We start from the raw sequence: 14786 nt of genomic DNA on the forward strand, positions 1-14786 counted from the left end.
TTCTGTGCCAGGAGTTGTTTAATGAGCGCCACGGATGACTGTAAGAAATAATATTCACTTCTTCCCAGCTCTAGTAAGCTCTCAACTCTGAACCCCAAATTTCCTCTCCATCCTCCATTCCCTATCTTAATGATATCTCTCCCCACTCCTTCACCCTAACTACAAACCTGGAATTAACCTAGTCTCCTTCCCTGTCCCTCAAACCTCGCAAGGAGTCACCAAGTCAAATCAGTTCTACCATCTCAGTTCCTCCAGCTTCTCCCCTTCTCCCCATTCCCAGAACTGACTCAGTCCATGCCTTCGTCCACTCTTGCCCAGCATGCTACAACTGCTCTCTAACTGGCCCCCCTACTTCCGGTCTTCTGGCTCTCTTCGGCACACTCCACACACTGTGTCCTCCCCACAACCGCCAGAGTGGTATCTGCAAAAGCAACAAGCCCCGCCATGCACTGGCACTGCCAGCCACTGTGCACACCGTGCCCTGTACCACCCCAGTAAGGGCATCATTCACAGTTTTGCAGTGCACAACCTGTACAACCATATGCAGCAGCCTTGCTCTATTCCCCTATTTACAACACCCCAATGGCTCCCCATTGCACTCCAAATAAAGCCCTTTAATATGCCTGATCCAGCCTCTGCCTACTTCTCCAAATTAATCTCTCTCCTGTATTTTCCACACTTTCCACTCCAATCATTAAAAAAAAAAAGAAAAAGAAACAAAGAAACGACTCCCCAAACCTACCATGCTGTCACCTTTCTGCTTGTTTCGGCACATCTTATTTCCTTTGCCTAGATAACCTCTCCCTACCTTTCCCCACCACACTCCATCCCCATCCCCAGTCCACCTGGACATTTGTATGCATCCTTGAAGATTCAAATCATGCATCACCCTCTCCCCAAAGTCTTCCCTTAACTCCCTAAGTAGAGTCAACCATCCTATTTCTGGCTGCCCCGCAGCAGATCCTGCACAAACAGGTGTAATTAGCTTATTGCACCGTGGCATGTCCTGGTAGCGAGCAGTCTCTAAATGGTCATTACTGAAATGATCTCTCAGAAAGTTCTGTACCACAGTAAAAAACCTTGTAAACATATTCTTAAGTAGAGGAATTTTTTTTTTAAATAGATGAAATCTTTTCACACGTAAAACGCTCATCCTAGGGTGCATGTCCTAACAGCATAGCTACAGACCACTTCCAAGACATTCTGTTGGTCCATCCAGCGGTAGATGTTACTGCTAAAAATGCTGAAAGGCAGAACAGCACCACAAGCTCGTGTAAAAACACAGCACAGCAACCGGTGTCATTTAGGTGCTGTGACACATCATAATGTCGAGGCAACTGCCACCATGCAGGAGCCTTCAAAGGTATGGAAGATAAAACACCGCACCACTATAGAAGTAGAGAAATCACTGGAGGTAGAAATGTCAACTGGCAGTTCATAGCATAGCTAATTGAACTTTGGTGAGAAAGCATACATTTCTCCTATGGAGAGTTTTTCCACTCTCAGGAAGATGGAGGAGGCAAACACAAGACACAAAGCACTTTCCACACTCCCCTGAGCTGCCCAGCTGCCAGTGAGGGTCTGTTGTAGCATCCCAACCCATTCCAGACGCTGAATACCTGAAGGAGCGTGTGCCCCATCACCGCACTCCCCTTAATGGTTGATTACACATGGAAACCAATAGTGCCCACCCCAAATACCAAACAGGGAGGGCCTGAAAACGCACAGGCCGCAGCCTTGACTTACTGCGGTCTAACGACAGGGGTTGCCGTGGCCTCCTTTGGATTCGAGGCTAGCCCCGAATAAGGAAGGAAAGCATTTGGAACGTGTGTGAGGGCTACCTGATTTTCAGAAAATTGTCACCAAGTCTATTTTTGGGGTGCCAAAACTCCCACTGCAAGGCTGAACACCTGCTAAAGCAAAACCACCACGGGAGCAGAGGAAGAAGACACGTCCATGAATTGCAGTACCTTGAGAACTTGTCTGAAAAGCCCTGGCGGAACTTAAGGTACCAGAGCTGCACCCTGTTCTCGGGTTGCTCCCGAGTCCCAGTCCGCATGGTCCCGTAGGAACCTAGCTCCTCAGAGCCCAGAGCCTGCTGCACCTTCCCCGCTGCACCAACCCCAAAGCTTGGCACCTCCGGCGAAGTAGACGCGTGTGCATCACGGCTGGCAAGTGACCACGTCCACCGTCCCCCGCTCACTGCTCACATCCCTCACCCAAATCGCGGCAGTGGCAGTAAAGGATGCGTGGGTTTGTTGGCTCTTTTTTGTCTGTCCTATAGTGAGGACCCCAGGGGACAGGAAACTCATGGACCCAGCTGGAAAGATGCACCAGCCTGAGTGTAAGAAAGCCCGAGTTGGCGGCGGCGGCGGCGGCACGGTTTCTCTACAACTCCTCCCCCTCCAAGTGCGGCGCCGAGGGTCTGCGAATCCCAGCACCTTTTTGGATTTGGTTTCCCCAAGAGTATTATTCAACCCCCGCCGCCGCTTTTGCAGCATTCAGGGGATATTACAAGCGAAGTGCACCCCCGGGAGGGGGGCTTCTGGTCGGCGGGATGCGGAGTTGGAAGATACCGTCTGGCCCCATCTCTCCAGCGACACACAGGAGCGGGTGAGGAGCGGAGAGGAGACCTGAACTAGCCACGGCGGAGACGTCCTCACACCACCTCCCGGACTTTCTCACGGTCCCGCTGCAGCGCGGCCCGGGGCCGGAGGAAAAACGGCTGGCCGGCCAAGGGCGCTGGCAGCGGGGGAGGGCGAGCGTGTGTGGGCGAAGGGAAGACAAAGTGTGCTCGGCAGCCGGGCGGCCGGGGATGGAGCGCGGGAGGAGAGGGGCGCGCCAGCGCTGCGGGAGGCGGAGGCCGCCGGGCGGCGTGCGCGAGGAGGGAACTTACCTGCGAGGAAGACCGCTTGCAGCAGGCAGAGGTAGCTCTTGCCGTACTTATCGGAAATCCGTACGCGCTGCAGGGCCATGGCCATGTCCACCTGCAGAGAGATGGCCTGGGTGGCCGGCACGAACGCGCAGCCGTCCGGGTCCCAGGGCAGGCCCGGCGTCCTGCCGCCCGGCGCGGGGCTCTGCGGCGCCGGGGTCCGGGGCGCGTGCCCGGAGGCCGAGCCCAGGTGGGGCCGGGAGTCCGCCGCCGCCGCCGCCGCCGCCATACTCACGCGGGAGCCCGGGCCGGGACCGCCGGCCCGGCCGGCCGCTGCCGAACTCCACCCCGCCTCCGGCCCCGCGCGACCGGACACGGGCGGGGAGTTCTGACGCCCGCCCGCCCGGCCCCGCCGTGCCGCCACCGCGGCCCGCCCTCCCGAGCCCGCTCGTGGGGACGGGAGCGCCGGAGGCCGAGAGCGCGGCGCGCCCGGAGCCCGGGAACTTGCTCGAAGTTTGGGGCTCCGGTGGGCCGCTTCTGGCCGCGGCCGCCGCGAGGGCCACTCCTCCAGGGAGCGCACACACGCCCCCCTTAGCTCCCGGGAGGATGGGAGGCGGGGATGTGGGGAGGGACTCCGGTAGCCTAAAGGGAGAACCCCTGCAGAGACGCCCATTGTCAGGGGAGGGAAGGCCGACCGAGGCGAGCACACGTGGTGGGAGGAGACGGCCGGGCCTCGCACTCCCATGGCAACTCTTGCAACTGTTGGCGATTCCTTAGCATCTGGCTAGCACTGGCCGAGGCAAAGATTCGCCACGCGCGGGAGTGGCTCCGTGAGGACGCTTGCAGGTGGCCCTGCCGGGACTGCTGTCCTTGCTGACGCCGAGAGGACACTAGCCCTGGAGAGTCTGAAAGGGTATGTGCTGAAGCCAGAATATGCCCTCCCCACCCCCAGCTCAAACAGACACACACACATTCCTACCCCTTGGGGATGCTAAGTCCTGTGCCCTCCAGATCCCTGATTCTCGAACGCTGGGGTCTCAGGAAGCGCCCTGTATAGACACCTGAGCTGCCATCCCTCAGGGGCTTTGGAATCTTGACCTGTCGTCGAGCGGGAGGTCTCAAGAACACAGAGAGCACAAGAAAACAGAAAGGCAAGAGGAGGTGACCCCTTAAAGAAGCCAAGTGGGAAAGGAAGGAGCCGGAGCTCTTTCCTTGCCCCAAAGCCCCCAGGGATGGGGTTGATGAAAGATGGGACTCCGCAGTGCCTGGAAGGAAAGGAGCGCTGCCCAGGAAGCCGCGGCTGCTGGAGGAGAGGCCAGGGGATGTCAGCATAAAAAAACGCAAGTCTGAAACTGAGTCAGTGCTGTTGGAATTCGCCACGATTTTGCTCCAATGCTAGAAATCTTTATGGGAATTGCAAGTGCCATTTCTCTCTTTAATCCTTATCCTTTTCAAAATTTTCTGGCAAGAGAGTGGTCTGATGGCCAATCTTTCCAGGTCCATCTTTTAAACACTCTATGGGGAATCACTGATTTATACCTCCAGAGAATGAGTGCAGGCAAGTACAAAAGGCAAGAGTAAGTAGGGGAGGAAAACAACACACGCACACACACACACACACACACACACACACACACACACACACACACACACACACACACACACACACACACCTCTTCCTCTAACCAGTTTAAGCTCTGTCTGAATGCCTCAGTCCACAGGCAGAATGTTTTCCAGCCCCTCTCTTGAATATGTGCAGAGGGAAGAGGAGCAACGACTTATAGTTGTCCCCTCTATTGTGGACAAGATGACATTAAGAATTCCACTGATGCTACAGTTGTTGTTCTTTTACAACTTTAAAGTTAAAAATAAATAGCAGTCAAAAAAAAATAAATAAATAAATAAATAAATAGCAGTCTATTTAAATAACATTTATTATTTTATTTAATAAAAATAGCAGTCTATAAAAGTACTAGGTGACTATATAGGAGGATATTTTTTATAATGTGGGGTGGAGAAGGCTTTACTTAGCATAACAAAAAAAATGTGATTGATCCACATATGGAAAGATGTCCTGCTATACTGTCAAGTGAAAAAAGTAAGATGCAAAACAATATTTATAGTTTGATCCCAGTTTTTAAACACTATACATATGTATATGCATAGAAAATGGTTGGGAAGGATACAAATTGCTAACAGTGGTGATCTCTGAAGAGTGAAACTGAGAGTCACTTGGTTATGGGGGAGCTCTCACTTTTTGCTTTATAAGTAATTATGTTAAATTTTTCACAGTGGGCAATTGTTTTTTAGTAACACATTTTCTAAATAAAGAAGGAAACAAATAGAAAAAAATAAATTTAGGTTCAGAAAGGTATTAGAAAATTAACAATGAAAAAGAATTTTCTAAATATAAAAGCAGTAGATGCCCTGATTTCAAAGTATACTGCAAAGCTACATTAATCAAAACAGTATGGTACTAGTACAAAAACAGACACATAGATCAGTGGAACAAAACAGAGAGCCCAGAAGTGAATCCACACCTATATGGGCAATTAATCGATGACAAAGGAGGCAACAATATATAACAGGCAAAAGAGAACCTCTTCAATAAATGGTGTTAGGAAAACTGGACAGCTACATGCAAAAGAATCAAACTGGACTACTTTCTCACACCATATACAAAAATAACCTCAAAATGGATTAAAGACTTAAATGTTAAGACCTGACATCCTAAAAGAAAACATAGGCAGTATACTCTTTGATACTGGTCTTAGCAATATATATATTTTTTGGATATATCTCCTCAGGCAATGGAAACAAAAGCAAAAATAAACAAATGGGACCTAATCAAACTAATAGGCTCTTGCAAAGCAAAGGAAGCTATCAACAAAACAAAAAGGTTCCCTACTGAATGGGAGAAGATATTTACATATGATATATCTGGTAAGGAGTTAATATCCAAAGTATACAAAGAACTCATACAACTCAACATCAAAAAACAAACAAGGGCTTCCCTGGTGGCACAGTGGTTGAGAGTCCACCTGCCGATGCAGGGGACACGGGTTCGTGCCCTGGTCCAGGAAGATCCCACATGCCGCAGAGCGGCTAGGCCCATAAGCCATGGCTGCTGAGCCAGCATGTCCGGAGCCTGTGCTCCGCAACGAGAGAGGCCACGACAGTGAGAGGCCCACATAACGCAAAAAAAAAAAAAAAAAAAAAAAAAACAACCCTGGGCTTCCCTGGTGGCGCAGTGGTTGGGAGTCCGCCTGCCGACGCAGGGGACGCGGGTTCGTGCCCCGGTCTGGGAAGATCCCACATGCCGCGGAGCGGCTGGGCCCGTAAGGCATGGCCGCTGAGCCTGCGCGTCTGGATGACTGTGCTCTGCAACTGGAGAGGCCACAACAGTGAAAGGCCCGCATACCACAAAACAAACAAACAAACAAACAACCCAAACAAACAAACAACCCGATTAAAAAGTGAGCAGAGGAACTGAATAGATATTTTCCCAAAGAAGACATACAGTTGGCCAACAGACACATGAAAAGGTGCTCAACTTCTCTAATCATCAGGGAAATGCAAATCAAAACCACAATGAGATATCACCTCACACCTGTCAGAATGGCTATCATCACAAAGACAAGAAATCACAAATGTTGGCAAGGATGTAGAGAAAAGGGAACCCTTGTACACTGCTGGTGGGAATGTAAATTGGTACAGCCACTATGGCCAACAGTATGGAGATTCCTCAAAATATTAAAAATAGAAGTGCTATATGATCCAGCAAAACCACTTTTGGGTATTTTTCCAAAGAAAACAAAGACACAATTCAAAAAGATATGTGTGCTTCTATGTTCATTGCAGCATTATTTACAGTAGCCAAGATGTGGAAGCAACCTAAGTGTACATCGACAGATGAATGGATAAGGAAGATGAGGTATATATACACACAATGGAATATTAGCCATAAATCAAAAATGAAATCTTGCCACTCATGACAACCTCGATGGACCTAGAGGGTATTATGCTAGGTGAAATAAGTCAGACAAAGGAAAGACAAATACCATATGATTTCACTTACATGTGTAATCTAAAATTAAATAAATAAACATAATAAAATAGAAACAGAGTCACAGATACAGAGAACAAACAGGTGGTTGCCAGAGGGAAAAGGGATGGGGGATGAATGAAATAGGTGAGGGAGATTCAGATTAACAAACTTGCAGTTACAAAATAAATATCACAGGGATGAAATGTATAGTGTGGGGAATATAGTCAATATCTTTGTATGATGACAGATGGTAACTAGACTTATAATGGTGATCATTTTGTAATGTATAGAAATATTGAATCACTATGCTATGTACCAGGAAATAACATAGTGTTGTAGATCAATTATACTTAAAAACAAACAAACAAACTGATAGAAAAAGAGAACAGATTTGTGGTGACCAGAGGCAGGGGTTGGGGGGAGGGAGAATTGGATGAAGGGATGAAGGTGGTCAAAAGGTACTTCCAGTACTTCCAGTTGTAAGATAAATAAGTACTAGGGATGTAATGTACAACATGATAAATAAAATTAGCACTGCTGTATGTTATATATGAAAGTTGTTAAGACAGTAAATCCTGAGAGTTCTCATCTTAAGTGAAATCTTGAGTTCCCTTCTTAAGTGAAAGAAGCCAGTCGCAAAGACCACATGTTTTACAATCCCATTTATATGAAATGTCAAGAATAGGCAAATATATAGAGACAGAAAGTAGAATAATGATTGTCAGAGAATGGGGAGGATGGAGGGAGTATGGGTAAAAACTAAGGGGATTAAAGTTCCTTTTTGGGGTAATGAAATATTTTAAAATTCATTGTGCTGATGGATGCTCAAGTCTGTGAATATACTAAAAACCACTGAATTTTTTTTTATTGAGGTACAGTTGACTTACAATATTATATTAGTTTTAGGTGTACAGCATAGTGATTCAAAATTTTTATAGAGGGCTTCCCTGGTGGCGCAGTGGTTGAGAGTCTGCCTGCCGATGCAGGGGACATGGGTTTGAGCCCTGGCCCGGGAAGATCCCACATGCCCCGGAGCAACTAAGCCCGTGCGCCACAACTACTGAGTCCGTACTCTAGAGCCCACGTGCCACAACTACTGAAGCCTGTGTGCCACAACTACTGAAGACCGTGCAACTAGGGCCCGTGCTCCACAACAAGAGAAGCCACCGCAATGAGAAGCCCACACACTGCAACGAAGAGTAGCCCCCGCTCACCGCAACTAGAGAAAGCCTGCGCGCAGCAGTGAAACCCAATGCAGTCTAAATAAATAAATTTTTTTTTTTTTTTTGCGGTACTCGGGCCTCTCACTGTTGTGGCCTCTCCCGCTGCGGAGCACAGGCTCCGGACGCGCAGACTCAGCGGCCATGGCTCACGGGCCCAGCCGCTCCGCGGCATGTGGGATCTTCCCGGACTGGGGCACGAACCCGTGTCCCCTGCATCGGCAGGCGGACTCTCAACCACTGTGCCACCAGGGAAGCCCTAGAAATTTTTTTTAAAAGGGGGGATAAAGGATAAAGGATGATTAGGTGTGAGAGAGCCGTAGCTTGAATGGGGGGAGGGTGGGACTCACAGAAACCGGATATGGATCAAAGGGAGCCAGTTTGCCTGGCAGAACCCTGAAAAGTCTTGGAATTTGGAGATAGCAGGTACTGCGAAAGACGGAAGTGAATAAATATTTTTTAAAATGCTCATTGTTGGGCTTCCCTGGTGGCGCAGTGGTTGAGAGTCTGCCTGCCAATGCAGGGAATACGGGTTCATGCCCCGGTCGGGGAGGATCCCATATGCCGCGGAGCGGCTGGGCCAGTGAGCCATGGACGCTGAGCCTGCGCGTCCGGAGCCTGTGCTCCACAACGGGAGAGGCCACAACAGTGAGAGGCCCGCGTACCGAAAAAAAAAAAAAAGAAAAGAAAAAAAAGCTAATTGTTTATATGCTGTAAGATTCAAGTCATTTTTATAATCTATAAACAAAAACAGTATACTATGAAAAAGGAATAATTAGAGTAGAAAAAAGAGAGCTCTCAGAGCGGAAAATGACTGGCAACATTTTGAAAATTCCATAAAAGGGCCAATTTCAGACTACTAACTCGATGTCACTGAGTGCCAAGTTGGGAAGAGAGGTGCAGAGTCGGTTTTCACAGGCTGGTCTGAGCCGGTTCCTGGGCACCAGACGGGTGCAGGGGGGCTGATGCGTTAGCAGCTGTGATGTGCCACTCAGATCCTCCTTCAGGAGGGAAGGATTTATTCTCCCATCTGTTGAAACTGGTACCAGCTAAATGTCTTCTGCTGTTAGCACCCCGCAGCAATTGCCTCAGCTGAAAAGAGCCACCTAAGCCAAGGTCACGGCCCCTGACAATGGCAACCCCATCCAATGACTGAACAGCACGGGGTATCAGGATCCAGCTCTCTTGCTCCAAATAGGAACCACTCTGACAAATGATCCCATCTCCAAAACTTACCGGAGTGTTGGGTGAGGATTCTGTTCAGGATACTTTACCAGTTGACTTCTGCCCAATCCATCTTCCTTCTCTTCCCTACTCTTCCACAGGAGTTAGTCTCAGTAACACATCTTAACGAGCCTCCTGTATCTATTTTCTTTCTGAAGTCATCAGATGACAGTAAAGAGGAGAAGTGGAGGTAGGAATTCCTCCCCTTCCTCACTATTTTTAGAGTGGAAAACTGGGTTTCTAGGAACGTACAGTGTGGGATTGCCTGGAAGTGTTGAGTGAAAGAAAAGAGACACAGAGAATGAATTCAGGAGGCCCAACATCCCACAGAAGCCCAAGAAAGGAAGAAGAGAGAAAATGCGGAGGGGCTATTTCAAAGAAATCATAAAAGAAATAGAAGAAAAATTTCCTAGAACTGAAAAACACAAGTATTTATATTAAAAGGGCCCATCAAATGCAAACCAAGATGATTTTTTAAAAAAGAAGTACACTGACACACACCCTTATGAATTTTTAAGGACACCAGGGATATGAAAAAGAACCTAAATATTTCCAGAGTGGAAAAACATAAATCCCTTACAAAGGAATAAAAGTCAAAATGGCATAGAACTTCTCAGTAGCAATACTGGACTCTAGAAACTACTGGAAAAATACATTCAAAATTATGAGGGCAGTGACTTCCCTTGTGGTCCACTGGGTAAGAATCTGTGCTCGCAATGCAGGGGGCCCAGGTTTGATACCTGGTCGGGGAACTAGATCCCGTATGCATGCAGCAACTAAGACCTGGCACAGCCTAAATAAATAAATATTTAAACCAAAAAACTTTTTTAATTATGAGGGAAAATATTTTTCAACTCAGAATTCTTTACTGAGCCAAAATCTCAGACAAATACGAAGATAGACTAAAGATATTTTTCAGACATGCAAAGAATAATATTTTAAAAGCTTGTTACCCATAAACCTTTCTTAGGAAGTTACTAGAGAATGTATTCCCCCCAAATGAAGAAGTAAATCAATAAAGAGGAAGACAAGGAATCTAGGAGATATTGATCCAATCCAGGAGCACAAACAAAAGAAATTCTAGAAAGAGAGATGTGCAGGGAGCCTGGAGAACAACCAGCTCCGGTGGGATAAGAACGGAGGGCTCTGAGAGGGCGCTGCTCCATCTCTTTCTACCTCTGTCTAACTGACTTCAGTAAGCCTTCATCAGGGCCTTTTTGATCCACCCAAAGAGGCTTTAAGAACTCTGTACCTCAAAGAAAGAATTCTCGTCTCCAATGCTTCACTCTTAGAAGGCTCCCAGGCTCCTTACACAAATAGATCCACTCCTTCTCCAGAAACTTCCTCCCTCCACAAATCAATACTATAGAGCAAGAATGAAAAGGTCAAGTTTTGCCTCAATAGATACCACTCCAAAAAAATGTGAGAAAGGTCGCCATATTCTTTTAGAAAATTGTTCTTAAGACCTTCTGTTTTTCTTTACTCCCCAAGTCTGTGCTTGCCAGCCACCTTCTGGGGACCAAAGTGGGTTCCAGGCATTTTGGTCCTGGGAAAACGCTGTGCTTAAAATGAACTAGACACAAATAGTGGAAAGGTCTTTTCCCCACTGAAAATGAATAATTTAGTGTTCAAATTTACAAGCCAATCTTGCATAAGTTCAGGTAGCATGAGGCACTTTCTCATGTCCTAATCACTATAGGGCTCAGAGTCTGAGACCCTTGGATTCCACAGGGACCCCCCCACCAACATACAGCTATCCCGAGAAGGACCAGCGGACAGCAAAGGACCAGCAAAGGACCAGCAAAGGACCAGCAAAGAACCAGCGGACAAGATCTGGTGCAGTAGTAATCTCAGCTTTACTACTGGTGAAGTCCCAATCCAGAACTGGGAAATTCTTGCCTGCCTTTCCCTGAGGTCCCAAATTATTTTAGGAGACCCCTGAAGAGTAGACAAAGAACTGGCAGAGAACTCTGAAGCAAGTTATCTCAGTCTGCATGTATGAATACACCTTAACAAGAGCTGCAGTCACTCAACAGCTGTGTCCTGCAATCACTGGCTCTAGAACTGTGGGATTCTGGGGAAAGGAGTGGGAATGACTGGCTACGGTGGATACTCTCTTAATAGGAATATTCCAGGATGGACCCATCATGCCTAAACCCATTTCTTGTATTTGTCTAAGGCAAAGAAATCCTTACCACAAATGTTGGTCCTTAAGACGGTCGCTACTCATTCTCTGCTTCCTCAGCCGAAAGGAACCACAGGACACCACAGCCTGTCTCTCCGCCTGGATCTTAACTTCAGATTAAACATGAATATATGGAAAAATGTTTCAAAACCAACCTGCTGTCAGCAACTACAAATGTAGAATAGCCTTGACTTGCAGAAAACTATTTTATAAACTATACACTGTATCAGTAAAGGAAGGGGACCTACTTTATTTACAAGGACAATGCTGGGGAAATGGAGCTTCTACTAGAAAGAATTAGCCTGCCATGTTCAAAGCCAAATATTTGTGTGTGTGTGTGTTGATTAGTTTTTTTCTTTTTCTTTTTTTAAAATTGAAGTATAAGGGCTTCCCTGGTGGCACAGTGGTTGGGAGTCCGCCTGCCGGTGCAGGGGACGTGGGTTCATGCCCGTGTTGATTAGATTTTTTTCTTTTTCTTTTTTTAAAATTGAAGTATAGTGGATTTACAATGTGTTAGTTTCTGGTGTACAGCAAAGTGATTCAGTTTTATTTGTGTGTGTATATATATATATATATATATATATATATATATATACACACACATATACTTTTCATATTCTTTTTGCATTATAGTTTATTACAACATATGGAATATAGTTCCCTGTGTTATACAGTAAGTCTTTGCTGCTTACCTATATTATATACAGTAATGTGTATCTGCTAATCCCAAACTCCTAATTTATCCCTCCCTGCCCTTCCCCTTTGTTAACCATAAGTTCGTTTTCTATGTCTGTGGATCTATTTCTGTTTTGTAAGTAAGTTCATTTGTACCATTTTTTTAAGATTCCGCATATAAGTGATATCATATTATATCTGTTTCTCTTTCTGACTTACTTCATTTAGTGTGATAATCTCAAGGTCCATCCATGTTGCTGCAGATGGCATTATTTCCTTCTTTTCTATGGCTGAGTAATATTCCATTGTGTATATGTACCACATATTCTTTATACATTCATCTGTCGATTGGACATTTAGGTTGTTTCCATGTCTTGGCTATTGTAAAGTGCTGCTGTGAACACTGGGGTGCATGTATCTTTTCGAATTAGAGTTTTCATCTTTTCCAGATATATGCCCAGGAGTGTGATCACTGGATCATATGACAACTCTATTTTCAGTTTTTAAGGAATATCCATACTGTTCTCCATAGTGGCTGCACCAATTTACATTCCTACCAACAATGCAGGAGGGTTCCCTTTCTCCACACCCTCTCCAGCATTTATGATTTGTGGACTTTTTCATGATGGCCATTCTGACTGGTGTGAGGTGATACCTCATTGTAGTTTTCGTTTGCATTTCTCTAATAATTAGCAATGTCGAGCATCTTTTCATGTGCCTATTGGCCATCTGTATATCTTCTTTGGACAAATGTCTATTTAGGTCTTCTGCCCATTTTATTTATTTATTTATTTTTTGCGGTACGCGGGCCTCTCACTGCTGCGGCCTCTCCCGCTGCGGAGCACAGGCTCCGAACGCGCAGGCCCAGCAGCCATGGCCCATGGGCCCGCCCCAGCTGCTCCATGGCACATGGGATCCTCCTGGACCAGGGCACGAACCCGTGTCCCCTGCATCAGCAGGCGGACTCTCAACCACTGCGCCACCAGGGAAGCCCTCTGCCCATTTTTTGATTGGGTTGTTTGTTTGTTATTCAGCTGTATGAGTTGTCTGTCTAATTTGGAAATTAAGCTCTTGTCAGTTGCATCATTTGCAAATATTTTCTCCCAGTACTTAGGTGGTCTTTTCGTTTTGTTTATGGTTTCCTTTGCTGTGCAAAAGCTTGTAAGTTTGATTAGGTCCCATTTGTTTATTTTTGCTTTTATTTCCATTGCCTTGGGAGACTGACCTAAGAAAACATTGGTACAATTTATGTCAGAGAATGTTTTGCCTATGTTCTCTTCTAAGATTTTTATGGTGTCATGTCTTATAATTAATCCATTTTGAGTTTATTTTTGTGTAGGGTGTGAAGGTGTGTTCTACCTTAATTGATTTACATGCGGCTGTCGAGCGTTCCCAACACCACTTGCTGAAGAGACTGTCTTTTCTCCATTGTATATTCTTGCCTCCTTTGTCGAAGATTAATTGACCATAGGTGTGTGAGTTTATTTCTGGGCCCTCTATTCTGTTCCATTGATCATATGTCTGTTTTTGTGCCAGTAACACACTGTTTTGATTACTGTAGCTTTGTAGTATTGTCTGAAGTCTGGGAGGGTTATGCCTCCAACTTTGTTCTTTTTCTTCAGGATTGCTTTGGCAATTCTAGGTCTTTTGTGATTCCATATAAATTTTAGGATTATTTGTCCTAGTTCTGTGAAAAATGTCATGGGTAATTTGATAGGGATTGCATTAAATCTGTAGATTGCTTTGGGTAGCGTGGCCATTTTAACAATTTAATTCTTCCAATCCAGGAGCATGGGATATCTTTCCATTTCTTTAAATCATCTTCAGTTTCCTTTATCAATGTTTTATAGTTCTCAGTGTTTAAGTCTTTCACCTCCTTGCTTGGGTTTATTCCTAAGTATTTTATTTCTTGATGTGATTTTAAAAGGGATTTTTTTTTTTTTACTTTCCCTTTCTGACATTTCATTGTTAGTATAAAGAAATCAAAGCAAAATATTTTTGTTCAAAATATACAGGGGGCTGGAGCAGCAGATCTTTAAGGTACTTCCCAATCTTAAGATTATATATATCCCTAAAGGCTTATTAAAATACTACTACCCTTACACTTGGTTCTTTATTCTTTTCTATATTATCTATATGTTTGAAGATGGACATATATTTAATTTATAATAAGGAATATAAAAAATATTTTAAAATAGACAACAAAATTAGACTCAAGGGATCCTTTTAAAACTTAAGTCAGATCATGTCACTCTGGTCATAATGCTCCAAACTTCCATCGCAATTACAATAAAATCCAATGTCCTTGCCATGGCTACAAGGTTCTATATCATCTTCTCCCTCCCTACATCTGTAATTTCAACTCTTACCACTCTCCCTCCATTTTGGTCACACCAATCTCCTGGCAGTACCTCCAATATGCCATGTAAGCTGCCATCTCAGCGTCTGTGCATTTGCTGTTCCCAGTGCCAGGATAACCCTCATAAGTTCATCCACATATCTCTCTCTTGCTTATTTCAATTCTCCGCTCAAACGTCACCATGTCAGAGAGAACCTCTTTCA

At 45.6% G+C, this 14786-nt stretch overlaps 1 protein-coding gene across 1 annotated transcript in view; it reads right to left on the bottom strand.

Annotated features, from left to right (window-relative positions):
• MCF2 (MCF.2 cell line derived transforming sequence) overlaps window positions 1–3014 on the bottom strand; it is a gene marked incomplete at both ends in the record, with an annotated part of 104783 nt that extends 101769 nt beyond the window's left edge. The window contains one exon of the mRNA XM_082681724.1: window positions 2897–3014. Within this exon, the coding sequence (XP_082537850.1) occupies window positions 2897–2981 (85 nt within the window). The remainder of the gene's footprint in view (window positions 1–2896) is intronic.
• Window positions 3015–14786: the final 11772 nt, after the last annotated feature.

Source organism: Grampus griseus, assembly GCF_964374135.1.
Source record: "Grampus griseus genome assembly, chromosome: X".
Taxonomy (NCBI): Eukaryota; Metazoa; Chordata; class Mammalia; order Artiodactyla; family Delphinidae; genus Grampus; species Grampus griseus.